Raw genomic sequence first — 21,221 nt, forward strand, 5'->3', positions numbered from 1 at the left:
CCCTTACTTGTGTATATATGTGTATGTATATATATATATATATATAGTCAAACACGATAATAGAAAAAATCGTAACCCTAAAGTTATCTTAGTTCATTGCTATAGCTATTGAAGTTGGGGGATAAGGATCCTTATCTATGTTATGGAAAAACGAAGAAAACTATAGAATGAGTGCCAGCTCGAGTTGATCAGGAAGCAGAAATATTTGACCTAACTGACCAAAAGTCAATTGGCTTGATCTCTAAAGTTATCCTTGTGTGTCCATTTATAGTTCAAATTAGTCACACGTTCATTTACTTCCCATTAAACAACATGACTTGCTCAATTCCTCGTAACCATTGTGGCCCCATTTATGGATAAGATTTACACGTTCATTTACTCGATCCCCATTAATCAATATGGATGACTTGCTTCCTCCTCGACCACAGCAAAGAATTAAATATATACAAAAGCACTGACTTAGATCACAGTTTTTTTTTCCCTTAAAAAGTAAAACATTTATAGATAAACTAACGGAAACAAGATACAAGTTTGATGGGGTGGGAGTCTCCTACAGTCTTCCCAAAACCAACACACATTATAACACAAAAAGAAAAAACAAAAGAGGTGATCGGAACCAAACAAATGGCTCCCACCCAATTCCTACAAGGGGAAAACCACTTGGTGACGGTTTTTAAATAGTCTGATAAACAGACTATAAAACTGCAGCTGGAAGCCGCAGTGAAGAGGGTTGTGCTGCAACGTGTTGGTCTGGACTAACTAGAAAGAACTATCACATCCACTTTTACTTGATCTTTAGTTAGGAAAAGCAAAAACTATCACATCACAGTTGAAAGTTCAATTTTTAGCACTTGCTAGCTAGGTTAAGCTACAAAATGGTAACGAGTTTAGAAATGTTATTTTATATATTTTAGTCTTTCGTGGAGATCATATTATTAATATGATCTACGTAGGTAGGTATTAATTGATCTAAGGCACCGGCATATTTCACCTACAATGGAATTTAGTGGAAAAATACATTTTTACAGTTTTTAATATATTTCCCTTGAGTTGGACTCGCGGTAAAAATGCATCTTTTGTAGTGTGACCTCATGATATTTGAGTACGAAGGTTGGCATTTGCATTTTGCATGCTACAAGGTATGCTCACCAGCAACCTTGTTTTTATTACATCATCACATAAATACTACATAGATAAGTACTAGTTGATCTATGGCACCAGCACTGCTTCAAGGGCAGAAGGTAACCTTGTAGTTAGTCCCACCATTGCATGTAAATGTGCTGGTTTGGTCATCCTTAGGGTAACTATAAGCATCAGGACAACGAGTCTTGAAAAATCTGGAATAGTTTGTAGGCCCGCAACTCCCAGAATTGCAACAATATTGATCGGTTTTGAATACAGTGCATGGATTGTTACATCCACCGGGAGCCTTCAACTCATTGGGACATTGTCCGTTGATATCAGCAGTACATCTTATCCCACGAGTGCACCCATTAGAGGTGGGACTAAATTCCATGGGAACATTAAACCCGTCAACAAGAGAAATATCAAAGAAATCCAAGTTGTTAAACTGGTTTAGTGCGTATTCTGCTAGGGTGTTTGGAGGTACACCATAGGCTTGGCATCGGAGAAGCCCCCCGCAATCACCTGTTTGGCATCTGCCACGCCCAGCTCCATCAAAACTGCACCCGGTTCGTGGCCAGATGCGAGCCCCTTTGGTGCCTGCACTAACATCAAGGTTCCAAATTCCACCCCTTGGGTTGAGCCGCATGCCACCACCGGGTACAGCCCCAGCCCAAACCGTGTAGGGACAATTGTTTGTTATGACAAATCTAGCTGCATGGGCAAGGGAAAAACAAAGAGCGTAAAGGAAGCAGAGAGTGGAAAAGACGTTTTTGAAGATCAGAATCATTTTGGAGGGTGAAAAGATAAAGTGGTTTAGTGGTTTGAGTACTTGGTGCTTGCGAGGCGGTGGGTTTATATAGGGCAAGCACGGTGCTAGTTGTTGAATGGCGTATAGACCTACGTACTGACGTTATTTCCATGGAAAATGCAATCCACCGTTTTGCTTTTTTTTTTTTTTTTTTTTTAATAATTAATAGTCTCACTCTGTTTAATTATCTTTGGCTTGTTGCAAGAGAAGTCAACAAATAGCGCTAGCCAGGAAAGAAAAGGCCATACGCATCTCAAGTGCATGTGAACGATATTGAGCATGACATGTTTGATCGAGAATAAATTTTTCGTGCGTAGTATGACCGTGGAAACATCACATATTATTATCTTTCCAAAAGAAATAAACAAAATACTTTTAAAAGACGTTATGTTTAAAATATATTTTCATTTAAAAATTATTCTTCTTGCTTTTTATTCACATGCAAAATTGTCAATTAAATTTTTATATTCAAACTTTTCTAATATTTCATATCTCCAACAATAAGTGTAATATTACTTGTTTGAACACTATTCTCCTATCTCTTTTATTGGATTGTTGTGTTGTGACATCATATTTATGAGCAATCTTTCGTACAGTTCTTTTTTAAGGATTGCAATGCAAGTCTAGAAGTGACAATGTTGAATCCAAAATTTCAAGTTTTGTGTAATTATATATCTATATATAGATTTTGATGATAACAAATGAGTTCAAAGAATAAAGAAGTCTCAAGTTCAAGTTGTCTATACAATGGAGTCAAGCACATCGAAAAAATAAGCATGAGCAAGAAGGGAACAAGTTCACATTAAAGTCATAGAGTAATATTGTAAATCTCTTAAAAATTTAAAATTAAGATTAAGGCTCAAAATTAATATTTTATCATAAAGTATTAAAATACATTTTTCACATGTGCATGAATATTTTGAAAATTAAATTTGAAAATTTTGAAAGATGATTGATTATCTTTTACATGTACATGCCTTAATTAAAGGTTTGAATTTTGAAAATATTAAAGATGATTGATTATCATCTTTCACATGTGCATGTTTTATTTGAATATTTTCAAAAGTGATTGATGCTTTTTTTGACTTATACAAAAGGTAGATGATTTTATTTGAAAATTTTGAAAAGTAAAATGTCCTCCTTTTATCATATGCAAAAAGTAAAAGATTAGGTTTGAATTTTTTGAAAAGTAAAATGTGCTCATTTTGTCATATGCCAAAAGTAAAAGATTAGGTTTGAAGTATTTGAAAAATGAATGATGTTGTCTTTGACAATTAAAAAAGAAGAACCTCTTATTTGAATTCTTTTGAAAAAGTGAATGATATTGTCTTTGACATATGAATCTTTTTAAATTTGAATATGAAGTCTTATATGCCTATAAATAGATTATTTGAGAGTTTCACATTTACAACACTAAGAGCATACAACATTCATTCAAAATTTTCATTCTCTCTTCTCTAAGCATTGAGCCTTAATTCTTATTCATTTTGAAGATATGGTTTGCGTTGTATTGTTCTTATTCCACTCATTGATGAGTGTTTTCTGATAACCTACCCACTATCAGCTCTTCTATCAGTAAAAGGGTGTGTATAACCCTTGTGCGTGCAGAAAGTGATTTACACAAGGAATAGTTGAATCACTACGTGTAAGGTGATTGTAAGTGTAGAGGGTGTTCTACACGGATCCTTTGTAGCGGTGTTGTTTAAAAGTGTAATAGATTTCTATCTCCACCTGAAGGAGGTTAAATAGTGAATTTGGGAATCCTTAAGGGGTAGTTTGAGGCGAGGACGTAGGCAATGGGGCCGAACCTCGTTAACATACTGAGTTTGCTTCTCTCTTACCCTTACTCTTTATATTTATTATTATTTCGTATTTTGTTTATATTTTATATTGTATATTTAATTTATAATTGTTATTTTTTTTAATACAACTCAATTCACCCTTCCTCTTGTGTTAGTCATCTGGGCAACAGGCAATATATTACATGATCCGTTAACTCAACACAAACACGACACGATAATAGCGGGTTAGGATTTGGTCTTAATGGGTTTGGATCAAAACGGGTTGACCATTTAAGACACGATTAATTAACGGGTTGATAATAAGTCAACCCGTTTTGACACGTTATAACCCGTTATGACACGTTAAGAAAGTTAAAGTTACAATTATACCCTTATACCTAAAAGTAAAATTGTTAGAATTTCAATTTCGATATTTTTATTATCTAGATTGTAATTTTAGACTTTTAGTTAGTTTTATAATTTTTGTATATATTGTGATTTTAATATTTATATAAAATTTTACTAAATTTAATCAGGTCAAAAGGGTTAATTTAGGGCATATTCAACCCATTTACATAAACAGTTTGAAACGAGTCGTATTGTGTTGTGTTATCATATTTCGTAATATTTATTAATGGGTCAAAACGGGTTGACACGACACGACCCGTTATGTTAACGGGTCGTGTTAAGGTTTGAGATTTTGACACGATAAGTTTAACGTGTCGGCTTAGGGTTGACCTATATAATATAATATACATGTTTTGACACGACACTAACACGATCCGTTAACACGATTTGACACCCCTATGCAGGCTTAGGCAATTTTATCTTAAAAAATTTTTAAAATTACAAAAATATCCTTCCTAAATTGATAATTTTTCTCATTTAATAAAGGGTCTGTACATGAATTGCAATCTCTAAAAGGAAATTGTATGTAGCATTGCTCATCTTTATATTCTTTTTGTTGTATTTCTTATAAATTTTCTGTTATATTTTATTTAAGAATCTTTTTGCAATTCAATCAATTTCTTCTTCTTCTTCCTTAAAATTTCTCATATCTATACGCATATTTTCAATTTGATATATTTTTTAATAGAAAACAACAGTATCTTCTTCTTCTTCTTTTCCCTAAAAATTTCTCATTTCCATATGCATATTTTCAATTTGATATATTTTTTAATAGAAAACAACAGTATCTAGTATATGAAATCTTATTACGCCTATTAATATTTTAGAATAAAATAAATATTAGCAAATGAGCTTCCCTTTTATATAAAAATATTAAGCATACGTGTTAACCCCTCTAGGTGATCTTTTTCAAATATAAGAACTAATTGCCAAGTTATTAAAACCTCAATAAAGCTACAAGGAATTATGAGTAGCTAGTGATAGAAACGTACTGAGGCCATAAAATTAGTTTTTACTATTTGTTTGAAAAATAGACACTCACGTAAAGAGTTTCCGAAGACTAATCTTCCAGCTACGAGGAATTAATGCCAAACGAGAAACATTCATTTAAATAGTTTGTCTTGAAAGGAAGATAAAATGAGATAAGATAAGAATTTTATGAGTAATAATAAAATAATTTATAAATAATAATTAAATAATTTGTAAATAATAATTAAATAATTTATGAACAATAATAAAAAACAACGGCAACAAAATAATTGAGAAGCCAAGGTTAATACATAGGGTAGTGCTACTATGTCTCTTCAATTTGCCCACTTAGTATGTCTCTAGTGCAAATTGTATTTTTCTTTTTCTTTTTTATTTCAAATATTTTTTAAATATGTTTAAATTTTTGTAAAAAATACTGATACATTAATAGTCATTTTCTTAATCAGTAATAAAAAAATAAAAGAAAAATTAAACGTATAAACGATCAAAATGAGGAGACAAAATGAGAAGGCACACTAACATTATTCAATTTGCCCACTTAATGTGCCTTTAGTGAAAATTGTATTTTTCTTTTTCTTTTTTGCTTTTTATTTCAAACATTTTTAAACACGTTTAAATATTTTTAAAAAATAATAAAAAAATACCAATACATTAATAGCCACTTTGTTAATCAATAAAAAAACCTGGAGTTTGAAAGAGTATGCTGAAAGCAAAGTAAGAAATTAAAGAGCATGGACCACGGTTACACATTGACGAACGTTATCAACCATAATTGAAAAAAAAAAAAAAAAAACAAAAATTTGATCAACTTAAGACACTCGGGCTGAAACAATCTCATCTCGTATCATCATAACAAATTTTATAAATTCTCACATAAAATATAATAAATAATAAAAAAAATTTCAAATTCTAAAATATTAATAATATTAAAAAATAATATTCTAATAATATTTTATTTAACTTTCAACTTTTATCTTAATTAATCTCATCTTAACTCACTATCTAAACCTAACCTCAATGGTCAACAATAAATCCAAGGTAACTCCTAACCTCAATGGCTTAAAAGAATTTCAAAAAACACCGTTGGTAGACAATAGACAAACGCGACAACTAATATTTATTAAAAAATGCCAGTAGATAGTTTTTGAAATTTTCAGTTGAAAATTATTTTGAAATTTGTTATTTGATTTATGATCATTATTCAACTTCTTTTTTTTCAGTTGTTCACGACTCTTTGGCTTATTTTTAGGGTGAAGTTGAAATAATTCAATTGTTTTATTTTCAGTGTTGTCTCTTTGAAAGTTGACATAATTCTTTTTATAATTTTCTTATTAAATTTTTTTTAGGTCTTCTTCCATTGTGCTGGCTAGTACTGTTGCTTAGTTTCCAAACCAGAAAGCGAAGAAGACCGCAATTTTTTCCTCTGTTCAGTGGAGGAAATTTTCTCATTCCAAAGTTAGTACCGTTGCTTGGTTTCCAACCAGCTTTTGTCTTGACTAATATCATCAGACCAATAACTACTATAAGAAGTATTTAAGGAATCGGATGATTACAACTTTTTTTTTTTTTTAAGTGTTTGGAAGTTTTTTCAAACATAACATTTTCATCTTATCTAATCATTATAATTTTTTTAAATTTTTACATAAAATATAATAAATAATTAAATTTTTTCAAATTCTAATTCAACTTTTTCAAATTTTAAAATAATAATAATATTAAAAAATAATATTTTATTCAACTTTTAACTCTCATCTCAAACTGAAAATTCTCATCTCAACATCCAAATCTATTCTTAAGGGACTGTAAGAGGACCAGATTAGAAAAGTTGATTGATCAAATGGTTCGGTTTGGACTGGATCGGGTCGGATCGAGACCAATATATATACTTTTAAATATATAATATATTCTTTTATATAGTAGTTTTATAAGTTAATTATGTAATTTTCATTCAATATATCACCATAGACCATTTACATACTGAAATTATTTAATATTTATTAATTATATATAAAATATTAAAGATGTTACTTAATTTCATCAACTATATATACAATGAAAAAAAATGTTCATAGAACAACCGGACTGATAGCCAATGGTTCGATCCGACAAAAATGCTAGATCAAAATTTTTGATCCATTACTCCTCCGAATTGGACTGGACTAATTATACCTCTACAGATGAATGAACCGACACATGAATAGGTCTCGTTTGGTTACACAATTTAGATAAAATGTGATGAGATATTTTGTTAAAAGTTGAATAAAATATTATTATAATATAATTTTTTAAATTTTTTTTTTTTGAGATTTGAAAAAGTTAAATTGTTTATTATATTTTACATAAAATTTTTAAAAAATTATAATAATTATATGAGATAAAATGAGACAAGATAATTTGATTTTGAATAACCAAACTCGTCCTTAGTAGTCTAGTCTTAAAGGGGATGTATGACAATGGAACCCAATAATTCCTAGCATCGCTTCAGCATCTGCACAAAGCCATCGGCTCGTGTCATGTTCTACTCATGATAGGGTTATTGTTATATTACTACTCATTTACACTTATAAGGTATTAGAAATTTTTTATTTTTTAATTTTTTTTTAAGTATTTTCTTAATATCTTTAATCATTAAAAAAAATTAAAAAAATTATTATTATTTATTAAAATGAATTAGTTCTAGATGAAATTAGTCGTCTTCTTGACAAAGAACTCGTAATAAATAATTATTTTATCTTTTTGGGCGCATAATTCTTTTTGGGCGCGTTAGGATTGGAGGGACAAAGTGTTAAGAGACAGGAATGAAGAAAAATTCTATTTATAATTTCATTGGATGTCAAACATGATTTTGAAGAAAAAATTGTTTCGGGCTTTTGAAGAAAAAAGATTCCCGGTCACATGGACTATTACCACCGGCCTAAATTGTGTAGGATATTGAGGCCGATATATTTGGGCTTTATAGCCCAGTGACAAACTTCTCTTTCAAAGGCAATCTACAATGGGAAGCCCTAGAGGAGACACCTGCTCAGCCTCTAAGCCCATATTATTTTCGCAATGCTGTCATCCAAAATCTTACAGGAAGTTGGACAATTATTATGTCCAGTAGTAATCCTTCTCTGTCATTAAGCCCGGCCCATATTATCTTTAATAATTCTGAAAGTCGAATGGAATTCGATTCCAAGTATCAAACCTTGTAGTACATTTTGATTTCTTTGATTAATATAGTTATGGTAGAGTACATATATAGGCGAATCTGTTTCGCTCACAAGTTTGATTTCAACAGTATGATGTCTAAAAGTCTTGCGCTACAAGATCATCTACGAAGCTGCTGCTGCAGCATTTAATGCACGCACCATGTGGATGGGGAATGGCACTATGAATTCTACGTCTAGCTAGCTCTTGAATATTTTCTAATTATTTTGGTCATACCGATTGGATGATCAGGTTTGTGATCATCAAATTATAAAACTTTTGCTTCTTTCTTGTTCAACCTCCATCATGAATCTGTCTGTTTTGAATTTTAATGGCATGGCAATTTAAATTACAACATGGTACATGCCATTTGATCCTAAAGTTGTCCAAGTTCACTGCCATTGACCTCATCTAACCAAATGTTAGCTCGATCTCTCAAGTTTTCCTTGTGGATCGGGTCCATATATATGTGGATAAAAGTCACATCTTCATTTACTCCCCATTAAGCAACATGCATGACTTGCTTCCTCCTCAACTCAACCAAAACAAATAATTTTTAGGGCAGCTTGCTAGGCTAAGCTAGGACTGATCACTCGACCCGACCCAACCCGAATGTTGTTGATTCCGTTTTGATATTTCCACCCAAAATGATGAGATTTTTTGACATTGTAACTTTCTGCAACCAAACATGAACCAAGCAAGCTTATCATTTGAAATAGTACTCGTACGTCTAAAGAACATTACTAATTGTTGAATATCTGTGGTCATATGAAAGGAATAACATTCTTAAAAATAGTAAGGCCTTAATGAAGATATAATTTAAGTAATTAAATTTACCTTTTTCCATAAATACTCATAGTAAATTCATTAAAAAATATTTACTTAACTATTAAGTAAAAAATAAAAATAAAATTAAACCTATAGTCGGTGACCACCTTCTGTAGGAGAAGCAATTCGCAAAATAAATTAACAACTTTTCTTTTTAAAAAATGTTTTCAAAAAAAAAAAAAAAAATTTGTTGTATTGAGCTTTAGTGCAATACTTTGGGAGGTCTTCGATTTGTTTTAAAAGGATAATAAGGCTGATATGTTTGGGCCGTATAGCCAGCCCATTGGTCAACTTCCCGTAGGGCTTTAGTTCAAACATTTTATATTGGAACAGTACGGAAAAGATGTCCCTTTTTAAGTTTTTAAAATACAAGTAGATGTAACATTGTAACATCCTTTTTGAAAAAAAAAAAAAAGAGAAAAAAAAAGGCCTTTTCAATTAAAGTCCAACCACCGTCTTGTGTCATGTTAGGCCTTTTTGACAAAAAAATAAGATAAAAGTTTTCTAAACTCACTTTGTACTTGGAAATTAAGGGTTTTTTTTTTATTAGAAAAAAAAGAGAAATTATATTTACAGTTATGAGTATACAAGCATCAAATAATCTCTTTGAGAAAAATGAATAAATAAGAGATCCATATAAAAAAAAAATTAATTTTTAATAATAAATTTTACTATTTTTCAAAGCGACAGCATATTACTTGCACATTTCACGATTATATATAGCATTACTTAAAAAGAAATATTACATACAAATTAATCATATATCATCACTTGTTACAAGCTCGCATGAACCTTTCAAATAGTACAAATTTTGTAGACATTTTGAAGTAATTTTATAGTTTAAACAAACTCGGTCGACGTTTAACGTATCTTAAAAAGTACGTACATGCACTTCTCAAGATCAAAAAATTTGTGTAGACTTTACTATTTACGTACCTGATTATATAAGTGTTGGGTTCCGTGAGGTCGTTATCTTAGACTTCGGCAAACTTGATTTGCTCACAATTCAAGTTCGATTTCAACGGTATATATGATATCTAAGTGTTGCACGCACTAGATGATCATCATCCACAAAAGCATGCAATACTTAGATATCGATTTCAAGGGTATGATAAAAGACTAAAGAGTCTGAACTAGACCATGACCAATCGTCTCTTTGATTGTTTCAATTGAATGCATCGATCTACAGTATATAGAGAATGGCAATACCATTTGTCTTTTTGATAGTTTCTAAAATCATTATAAGAAAATTATTTATTTGTGATTAACTATTTTATGTAAAAATGATTATTTTCTATTAAAATGAGTATGTTTCGTCACAAATAATCATTATATTCGTAAATAATCTATGACAAATAATCATTTTCCTTGCAGTCAATTTATTTTGATTATGCCGAGTACTGACTCTGATAGTCAAACTCGAATGTAGATCATCACAATTAAGTCATACTGCTTTCACTTCTTTCTTTTTCAACCAGATGATCTCATGAATCTATGTGTTTTAATACATGGTGCCGAGCGTGCATGCATGACAGTATTTACTTGTTCTTATGCAGTGCTTCATTAATTATGTGCCTTATATATTGTAAGAAATGGGCACCCATAGTGAGTACCCATTCACCTTCTCTTGAAGGTTATGAAATGGCTTTTAAGCTACTTCATGAGTCTTGATGGCTAGCTCTTTAATAGCCAGCTGAAGGTTACACTTAGAGGGGTGTAAGAATGTGTGTGGTGAATCAAAATAGAAAACGATCTCTCTCTCAAAAAAGTTCTCTCTAGTCTCGACAACTAGGTTATGGAATATGTGGGTGTTGCTCTAGTATATTACAACGTAGCACATACCGTGATTGATACATGAAGATTTTGGTTGATCAACAACATCGGAGAATCTGTAAAACAACTGCATTAGATCTAAGATATTTACGATTAGGTAATATTGCTTCTGCTGTGTACTTTAATCTAATTTTTCTAACAGATATATACGTACATATATAGTCAAACATGGTAATAGAGAAAATCATCATGACCCTAAAGTTGTTCGAGTTCATTTTTATCTATATCTATTGGAATTGGGGGATCATTACCCTTGTGATGCAAATATAAATTGGTACAGGATATTTCGGTTCAGATTTTATATTAATTGCGTTGAAATAATATTTAAAAAAAATGAATCTATACAAATATGGAAGGAAAAGCTTACTATCTTCCTTGGAATAAGGGTAATATTAGTTTTTTTTTTTTTTTTCTCAAATCATATATTTATACTCATTTTTACCTTATTAGGAAATATTTGATTTCAAGTTTTAAAAGTAATTCTGATTTAAATTTTGGCTGAATTTTTAGTAGAATTCTTGTTTATTTTTATATTTATTTCTATACAATAATTTAGATTTTTTTAAAAAAAATTCTTCATAATTTCGAATTTTCCTATTATCAATAATTTTTAGAGTTTTCTCTATATTTTTTAACAAAACTCTTATCTTTTATGTGTTAATTATTTATTAAAACTAATCGTGGAATTAATTTAAATTATATACGCGTCACCTTGCGGGGTCTATTTATGGATAAAATTTACAACTTACAAGTTCATTTACTTCCCATTAATTAACGCACATGACTTGCTTCATCGTAACCATCGTGGGTCCATTTATGGATAAAATTTACAGGTTCATATACTCCCCATTAATCAATATGCATGACTTGCTTCCTCATCAACCACCATAATTTTTGCTTTTGTGCGGTGGAGAAGATTTTCTTATTCCAAAGTAAATGTTGGTTAGTTTCCAACCTTGACTAGACTAATATCACCAGTCCATTAAATACAAGATGAAGTAATAATAATTAGGATCGGATGAATTAGAGGTCCCATGGTGGCGATCGATGCTGGGCCTTGTAATTAAATATTCCGTTCCATTTTCGTTGCTTTCTTAAGTTTTGAGACTTTTTCCCTCTACTGCCATCAATAATATCATCAGTACAAAGGCCGAAGCCCTCGGGCGCTCGCACCATGATCTCGGGTCTTTCATGCGCGCTTGCCTGACTCTAATAATTGATTTCGGGTCCCTCGGGGACCATTGAATGATGTAGACCTCATTTGTACAGTAGAGATGAAATAAATTGACATGTTTTATAAATAAAAACGAGATATTCAAGTTAAAATGAGATGAACTAAAAGAGATTTGATTTAAAATATTTTATGAAATTTTGAAAAAAGAGAAAAAAAAGTTATATAAAAATATTATAAAATTAAAATTTTGTTAAAATATTATTTTTTATAATATTATTTTTATTTTAAAATTTGAAAAATTGAATAATTTTTTTTTTATTTAAAAGTTTTAAAAAAATTATAATAATTAAATTTTAAGTTATTTAAATAAAATGCTTTTATAATTAAAAAAAAAAAAGAAATGAGTTTTTGGGCCCCACAGCTTTTTGAGGCTCTCACTGTCGGTCACTCTTTTATTTTAGGAAAATTCTTCTTATCATCCTCACACTTCACACACCACACTTATTTTAATTTTTTTTTTCATTTTTTCTATAATAAATATGTAATGTGTAGATGATAAATAGAATAATTTAATTAGTTTAATAAGAATAAAATGAAATAAAAAAAATAAAAAATATTATTTTAATATATAAAGTATGGTGTGTGATGATGTGTAGTATTTCCCTTTATTTTATACACGAGATGAGAAGGGTCTAGTGGCAAGTTAAAAATATATAAAAATAATTATTAAACAGTTTTTGTACAATTATTTGAATAAAATATTATTTATTTTTTAATTTAAATTTTTCATAAAATATTTAATTCAAATAATAATATTTTTTAAATAAAATTATAATAATTATTGAATAGTTGTCTTTCCCCTTTAGCAACCCAAAGAAAGGGTCTCGCATCGGGACTGGGGCCTCCATGAAAAACCAAACCTGTAGAGTCTCGTTATTTTGCCTCATTTCTCCTCCTACTGCTCCTCTTCTTCTTTCCGTTTTCTTGGCTGTCTCCGCGCCTTTTTGTTATTTTGGCAAGACAATTGTTAGGTACATACAAATATTACATTGAAAGTAAATTTATAAGTTGAAAGTAAATTTATAAATTGATCTATTTTTATAGAATTTATTAGATTTATTTTATATTAAAAATAACTTTACAATCAAACTTATTATATTAATCCACATTATTTTATGATTTTCTTTTATATAATTTTTTTGTTGTTAAAATATTTTCCTTTTGATAATCATTATTATTTATTTATTTGATTTAAAAATAATATTTGCAATCATAGAATCTGCAAGCATTACATACTTTTTTAAAAAAATAATTAAATAAGAGATCTACATAAAAAAATAATTTTTTAATAATAAATTTACTCATTTTTAAAAATAGTGCACGACTCACACAATTCATTACTGCATCTGACATAATCAGGATAAATAAACATGTCGTTTGGCGACTGGGCACATGATCGAATGTTGTGCCCTTGCATGTGTGTGTATATATATAGTCAAACACGATAATAGAAAAAATCGTATCCCTAAAGTTATCCGAGTTCATTGCTACAGCTATTGAAGTTGGGGGATCCTTATCTATGGTCTGGAAAAAAAGAAGAAAACTATAGAATGAGTGCTAGCTCAAGTTGATCAGGAAGAAGAAATATTTGACCTAACTGACCAAAAGTTAATTAGCTTGATCTCTAAAGTTATCCTTGTGTGTCCATTTATAGTTCAAATTAGTCACACGTTCATTTACTTCCCATTAAACAACATGACTTGCTTTATTCCTCGTAACCATTGTCGCCACATTTATGGATAAGATTTACACGTTCAATTACTCTATCCCCATTAATTAATATGGGTGACTTGCTTCCTCCTCAACCACAACAAAGAATTATATATATATAAAAGCACCGACTTGGATCACAGTTGAGAGTTCAACTTTTAGCTCTTGCTAGCTAGGTTAAGCTAAAAAATGTTAACGAGTTTAGAAATGTTATTTTATATATTTTAGTCTTTTGTGGAGATATTATTAATACAATCTACGTAGGTAGGTAGTAATTGATCTATGGCACCGGCGCGTTTCACCTACAATGGAATTAGGTGGAAATATACATTTTACTATAGTTTTTAATATATAATTTGCCATGAGTTGGGCTCGCGGTAAAAATACATATGTGTTGTAGTGCGACCTCATGATATTTGAGTACGAAGATTGGAGTTTGCACTTTGCAGGCTACAAGGTATGCTCACCAAGCAACCTTAAAGCTTTTATTACATCATCACATAAATACTATGTAGATAAGTACTAGTTGATCTATGACACAAGCACTGCTTCAAGGGCAGAAGGTAACCTTGTGCTTTTATTACATCATCACATAAATACTGTGTAGATAAGTACTAGTTGATCTATGACACAAGCACCTCTTCAAGGGCAGAAGGTAACCTTGTAGTTAGTCCCACCTTTGCATGTAAATGTGCTGGTTGGGTCATCCTTAGGATAACTATAAGCATCAGGGCAACGAGTCTTGAAAAATTTGGAATAGTTTGTAGGCCCACAACTCCCAGAATTACAACAATATTGATTGGTCTTGAATACAGTGCATGGATTGTTACATCCACCGGGAGCCTTTAACTCATTGGGACATTGCCCGTTGATATCAGCAGTACATTTTATCCCACGGGTGCACCCATTAGAGGTGGGACTAAATTCCATGGGAACATTAAACCCGTCAACAAGGGAGATATCAAAGAAATCCATGTTATTAAACTGGTTTAGTGCGTATTCTGCTAGGGTGTTTGGAGGTGCACCATAGGCTTGGCATCGGAGAAGCCCCCCGCAGTCACCAGTTTGGCATTTGCCGCGCCCAGCTCCATCAAAACTGCACCCAGTTCGTGGCCAGATGCGAGCTCCTTTGGTGCCTGCACTAACATCAAGGTTCCAAATTCCACCGCGTGGGTTAAGCTGCATGCCACCACCTGGTACAGCCCCAGCCCAAATCGGGTAGGGACAATTGTTTGTTATGACAAATCTAGCTGCATGGGTAAGGGAAAAACAGAGAGCGTAAAGGAAGCAGAAAGTAGAAAGGACGTTTTTGGAGATCAGAATCATTTTTGGAGAGTGAAAAGATAAAGTGATTTAGTGGTTTGAGTACTTGGTGCTTGCAAGGTGGTGGGTTTATGTAGGGGAAGCTCGGTGCTAGTTGTTGAATGCCGTATAGAGCTACGTACTGACGTTATTTTGCCTTTTTTAATAATTGATAGTCTCACTCTATTTAATTATCTTTGGCTCGTTGTGAAGACAAGTCTACAAATAGCGCTAGCCAGGAAAGAAAAGGCCATATGCATCTCAAGTGCACGTGAACGATATTGAGCATGATGTGTTTGATCGAGAATAATTTTTCGTGCGTAGTATGACAATGGAAACATCACATATTATTATCTTCCCAAAAGAAATAAACAAAATACGTTTAAAAGATGTTATGTTTAAAATATATTTTCATTTAAAAATTATTCTTCTAACTTTTTGATCGATCATATGCAAAATTGTCAATTAAGCTTTTATATTCAAGCTATTTTAATATTTCATATCTCCAACAAGAAGTGTAATATTACATGTTTGAACACTATTCTCACGTCTCTTTTATTGGATTGTTGCGTTGTTACATTATCCTGATATCTTTTTTGTTGTATTTCCTATAAGTTTTTTGTTATATTTTGTTAACTGCTAGTAACAAATTTATTTAAGAATCTTTTTGCAATTCAATCATTTTTTTTTTTTTTTAATTCTTCTATTCTTCTTCTTCTTTTTCCCTTAAAATTTCTTATATCCATATGCATACTTTCAATTTGAAATATTTTTTAATAGAAAACAACAGATTTATTTCTTATATCCATCTGCCTATGAATATTTTAGAATAAAATAAATATTAACAAATAAGCTTTCCTTTTATATAAATATATTAGCCATACGTGTTAACCCCTCTAGGTGATCTTTTTCAAATACAAGAACTAATTGTCAAGTAATTAAAACCTCAATAGAGCTGCAAGGAATTATGAGTAATTAGTGATAGAAACGTACAAGAGGCCTTAAAATTGGTTTTTACTATTTGTTTGAAAAATAGACACTCACGTAGAGAGTTTCCGAAGACCAATATTCCAGCTATGAGGAATTAATGCCAAACGAGAAATGTTCATTTAAATAGTTTGTTTAACAATTGAGATGAGATGAGATGAAAATTTTATAAATAGTAATAAAATAGTTTGTAAATAATAATTAAATAGTTTGTAAATAATAATAAAATAATTTATAAATAATAGTTGAATAGTTTATGAACAGTAGTAAAAGACTGGCAACAAAATGATTGAGAAGCCAATGTTAATACATAGGGTAGCGTTACAATGCCCCTTCAATGTTCATTTAAATAGTTTGTTTGGCAATTGAGATGAGAATGAAATGAAAATTTTATAAATAGTAATAAAATAGTTTGTAAATAATAATAAAATAATTTATAAATAATAATTAAATAGTTTGTGAACAGTAGTAAAAGACTAGCAACAAAATGATTGAGAAGCCAATGTTAATACATAGGGTAGCGTTACAATGCCCCTTCAATTTGCCCACTGCCTCGTTTGTTTTTAGATATGAGATTAGATAAATTAAATAAAATATTATTAAAATATATTATTTTTTTATTGAGATTTGAAAAAAAATGAATTGTTTATTTTATTTTGTATGAAAATTTGAAAAAATTATAATGATTAAGATGAGATGAGAGTTTTGTAAAAACAAACCCTTTAGTGCAAATTGCATTTTTCTTTTTCTTTCTGTTTTTTATTTCAAACATTTTTTAAATATGTTTAAAAAAATTTTAAAAATTAAGAAAAAAATACCAATACATTAATAGTCACTTTCTTAATTAATAATAAAAAAATAAAAGAAAAATTAAATGTATAAGTGGTCAAAATGAGGAGACAAAATTAGAAAGTATACTAGCATTATTCAATTTACCCACTTAATATGCCCCTAGTGAAAATAGTATTTTTCTTTTTCTTTTTAGCTTCTTATTTCAAAGATTTTTTAAACATGTTTAAATATTTTTAAAAAATAATAAGAAAATATCAATACGTTAATAGTCACTTCGTTAATCAATAAATTTTTTTATTTTAAAAAAAAACCACCAGGAGTTTGAAAGAGTCTGCTGAAAGCAAAGTAAGAAATTAAGAGCATGGACCATGATTACACATGGACAAGTTTTTGGAGAGAATCATTTTGGAGAGTGAGAAGATATATTTGTTTGAGTACTTGGTGCTTGCAAGGTGGTGTGTTTATATGGGACAAGCTCGGTGCTAGTTGTTGAATGGTGTACAGACCTACCGATGTTATTTACATGGAAAATACAATCCTCTTTTGATTTTTTTTATTAAAAGTCTTGTTAATCTGTTTTTATCACTGGCTTGTTTCGAAAGCTAGTCAAGAAATAGCTAGGAAAAAATGGGCCATAACTATCTGTCAAGTGTGAACGTCGATCCATCTCATCTAGAATAAAGTTCGGTAGCTTGCCTATAACAATGCAAACACCTCATATATGTTATCTTCCCATGAAAATATAAAATAAAATAACTTTAAAAAATGTTTTGTTCTAGAAAGAGAACGAAGAAGATTTTCTTATTCCAAAGTAAATAAAATTATTGAATCTCGTCGTTTCACCTTCTCTCTCTCTCTCTCTGTTTTTTATTGGTTGTCTCCTTTCTCTTATTTTGGCAAGACAATTGATACGTACAAGCAAATATAACGTGAAGGTAAATTTATAAATTATCATGATTTATTAGATTTATTTTATAATAAAAATAATTTTATAATCAAATTTATTATATCAATTCATATCATTTTATGATTTATTTTTATATAATTATTTTGTTACTAAAATATTTTTTTGATAACTATTACTTATTTTGTAAAGCACATCTTCATAATGCATAATGATCATTCTTTGTCTCAAAATATCTTTCTCATTTATATTATTTATTATTATTATAAAATAGTGGAAAAATGTCGGTGTTTTTTAATAATTAGTTTTTCTTTATAAACTATTCTTTTCAAACAGGTTATTACCATTGTTTTTCTTCCATTAACTTTGACTTTTAATATTGACGTTGGCTGCTTTTATTGGCTTGCGGTTATAAAAAGTAGGAAAAAGCTATTTTGCCGCTTGCGGTTGGCAAATTTTTTTTTTTTTTTGTTTTTTTTTACTTAGTGATTAAGAAAGTGATTTTAAGTGTATTGGTATATATTTTTTTTTACTTAATGATTAAGAAAGTGATTAAAAAAATGTGAAATGAAAAATGATAAAAAAAAAGAAAATTTACACTGGGCGGTAAGCCCAGCGGTAAGGGTGAGGCGGCAGAGTAGCCTCACCCTAAAAAGTATCCTCATTTACTATTCATTTTATTTATCTTTTTATTAAGGGTGTTATCCGCATATATGGGGGTGGGGACATCCTTTCCCCGCATATGCGGGGGATGGAAATTCCATCCTGCACCCCGCCCCCAGAAGTAAGTCTCATATTGCTCAACTAAGACTTTTGTATGGTCTTGGAGTTCTATATAAGGTGGCTTAGGGTGCTCATGCCATTTGCAATATTGTAAACAAGTCTCACTCTTTTATGACTCTTGTGAACAAGTATAACAAATTGTAATATATATTTATATATATACAATTTGTAAAATATAAATATATATTTATAAATATAAAATAAAGTACGGGGTGGGGTTGAGCCCTGTCTGCCCCGCTTAGTGTATTTCATGCGGGGCGGGGTCTGCATGTGTGGTGCGAGGTACCCTGTCCGCCCATGCGGGGGCTGGGCGGGGTAGAGGGGGCCGGGCCCCCGTTGCCCACCCCTACTTTTTATTCAATTGCTTAGCCGAGCCTTTTGAAAAATCTACGGTTATAAACTCTTTAAGTTATTAGTCGTTATGAGCTTTATTGCTAAAACCTTATTACCTCTATTCTCTTGAATTGCCAGTGGGCGAATCTCTTGCTATTAACGTCTATCTTCCTTTAAAAGAGTCCAATGTAGAGTTTTTAAATTAAGAGTAATGTTATTTCTTGTTTGGATGAAAAAACAGTATGTTGTTCATTTTGGAAAAAAGAGAAAGATATATAAATTGTATATAAATTTTTGAGAGATTTTCAGACAACAGAAATGTGTTCTTTGAGTGGAGCTTTAGACTCAATTACTTGCGCAAAGTTGGTTTGGGTTATACAAAGATCAGTTTGGTTGTTATATCCTAGAATAGTCAAGTCAAGAAGAGTTCAATTGCACCGGTTAAATTGAAACTTTGTACACTACAGAGGGCATGAATATCTTTAAAGAAAGCGAAATTTTCATGCTTCAGTCCAAACTGGCTACATTTCAATTTTAACTTTATTGTAATTTTTATTATATTATTGTATAATTTCACCAACTGTTTGTTATGACAAATCTGGCCGCATGGGTTAGGGCAAAGCAGAGGGTGATATAAAGGTAGTAGGAATTGATAGAGAGGTTTTTGGAAGGGTTGATCATTTTGAGAAAGGACGATACGTCATTACATACACAGGCTAAGCTTAATAAATGGTTTGAACTGCGTGCTTGCGAAGAGATTGCGATCGGTCATCTATTTCGTAGGAGCCACGGCGTCCAGTATAGATTTTTTAAATTAAGAGTAATGTTATTTCTTTTTTGGATGAAAAAACAGTATGTTGTTCATTTTGGAAAAAAGAGAAAGATATATAAATTGTATATATATTTTTAAGAGATTTTTCAGACAATAGAGATGTGTTCTTTGAGTGGAGCTTTAGGCTCAATTACTTGTGCAAAGTTGGTTCGGGTTATATGATGATTAGTTGGACTGTTATATCCTAGACTAATCAAGTTAAGAGGAGTTCTGCTGCACTGGTTAAATTGAGACTTTATACACCGCGGAGGGCTTGAATCTCCTTAAAGAAAGTGAGATTCTCGTGCCTCAGTCCAAATTGGCTTCGTTTCAATTTTAACTTTATTGTAATTTTCATTACATTATTGTATAATTTCACCAACTGTTTGTTATGACAAATCTCGCCGCATGGGTTAGGGCAAAGCAGAGGGTGATATAAAAGTAGTAGGGATTGACAAAGAGGTTTTTGGAAGGGTTGATCATTTTGAGAAGGGACGATACATCATTGCATACATAGGCTAAGCTTAATAAGTGGTTTGAGCTCTGTGCTTGCGAAGAGATCACGACAAGTCATCTATTTCGTAAGAGCCACGGCGTCCAGTGTAGATTTTTTAAATTTAGAGTAATGTTATTTATTTTTTGGACGAAAAAACAATATGTTGTTCATTTTGGAAAAAAGAGAAAGATATATAAATTGTATATATATTTTTGAGAGAATTTTCAGACAATAGAGATGTGTTCTTTGAGTGGAGCTTTAGGCTCAATTATTTGTACAAAGTTGGTTCGGGCTATACGATGATCAGTTGGGTTGTTATATCCTAGAACAGTCAAGTCAAGAGGAGTTCTGCTGCACCGGTTAAATTGAGACTTTGTATACTGCAGAGGACTTGAACCTCTTTAAAAAAAGTGAGATTTCTGTACCTCAGTTTAAACTGGTTTCGTTTTAATTTTAACTTTATTATAATTTTCATTATATTATTATTATATAATTTCACCAATTGTTTGTTATGACAAATCGGGCCGCATGGGTTAGGGCAAAGCAGAGGGTGATATAAAGGTAGTATGAATTGATGGAGAGGTTTTTGGAAGGCTGATCATTCTGAGAAGGGACGATACGTCATTACATACACAGGCTAAGCTTAATAAGTGGTTTGAGCTGTGTTCTTGCAAAGAGATCGCGACCGGTCATCTATTTCGTAAGAGCCACGACGCTTTTGGCCCAGTCAAGACTCAAGTTTGTTCTTTTGGACAACTTTCTCGGTCTAGCTGTTTTGTCTCTGTCGGACCTTACTCGGAGATAATTCAACAGAGGAAAAATAAAACAAAAAGAAAAATTGTTGTATTGGGCTGTAGTGCAATACTTTGTGAGGTCTTCGATTTGTTTAAAAGGATAATAAGGCTGA

The 21,221-nt window shown here is 31.0% G+C and overlaps 2 protein-coding genes across 2 annotated transcripts; both read right to left on the minus strand.

Moving 5' to 3' along the window:
- Nucleotides 1-1,062: 1,062 nt before the first annotated feature.
- LOC122288950 (protein P21-like) lies at nucleotides 1,063-1,965 on the minus strand. Its single transcript, XM_043095788.1, has one exon. The coding sequence runs from the start codon at nucleotides 1,910-1,912 to the stop codon at nucleotides 1,229-1,231; it is 684 nt and encodes a 227-aa protein (XP_042951722.1). The 5' UTR covers nucleotides 1,913-1,965; the 3' UTR covers nucleotides 1,063-1,228.
- A 12,319-nt stretch (nucleotides 1,966-14,284) lies between these two features.
- LOC122289417 (protein P21-like) lies at nucleotides 14,285-15,287 on the minus strand. The gene has a single exon (XM_043096385.1). It carries the CDS (start codon nucleotides 15,230-15,232, stop codon nucleotides 14,549-14,551), a length of 684 nt encoding a protein of 227 aa, XP_042952319.1. The 5' UTR covers nucleotides 15,233-15,287; the 3' UTR covers nucleotides 14,285-14,548.
- Between the last annotated feature and the right edge of the window lie 5,934 nt (nucleotides 15,288-21,221).

Source organism: Carya illinoinensis, chromosome 12 (genome assembly GCF_018687715.1).
Source record: "Carya illinoinensis cultivar Pawnee chromosome 12, C.illinoinensisPawnee_v1, whole genome shotgun sequence".
Lineage (NCBI taxonomy): Eukaryota > Viridiplantae > Streptophyta > Magnoliopsida > Fagales > Juglandaceae > Carya > Carya illinoinensis.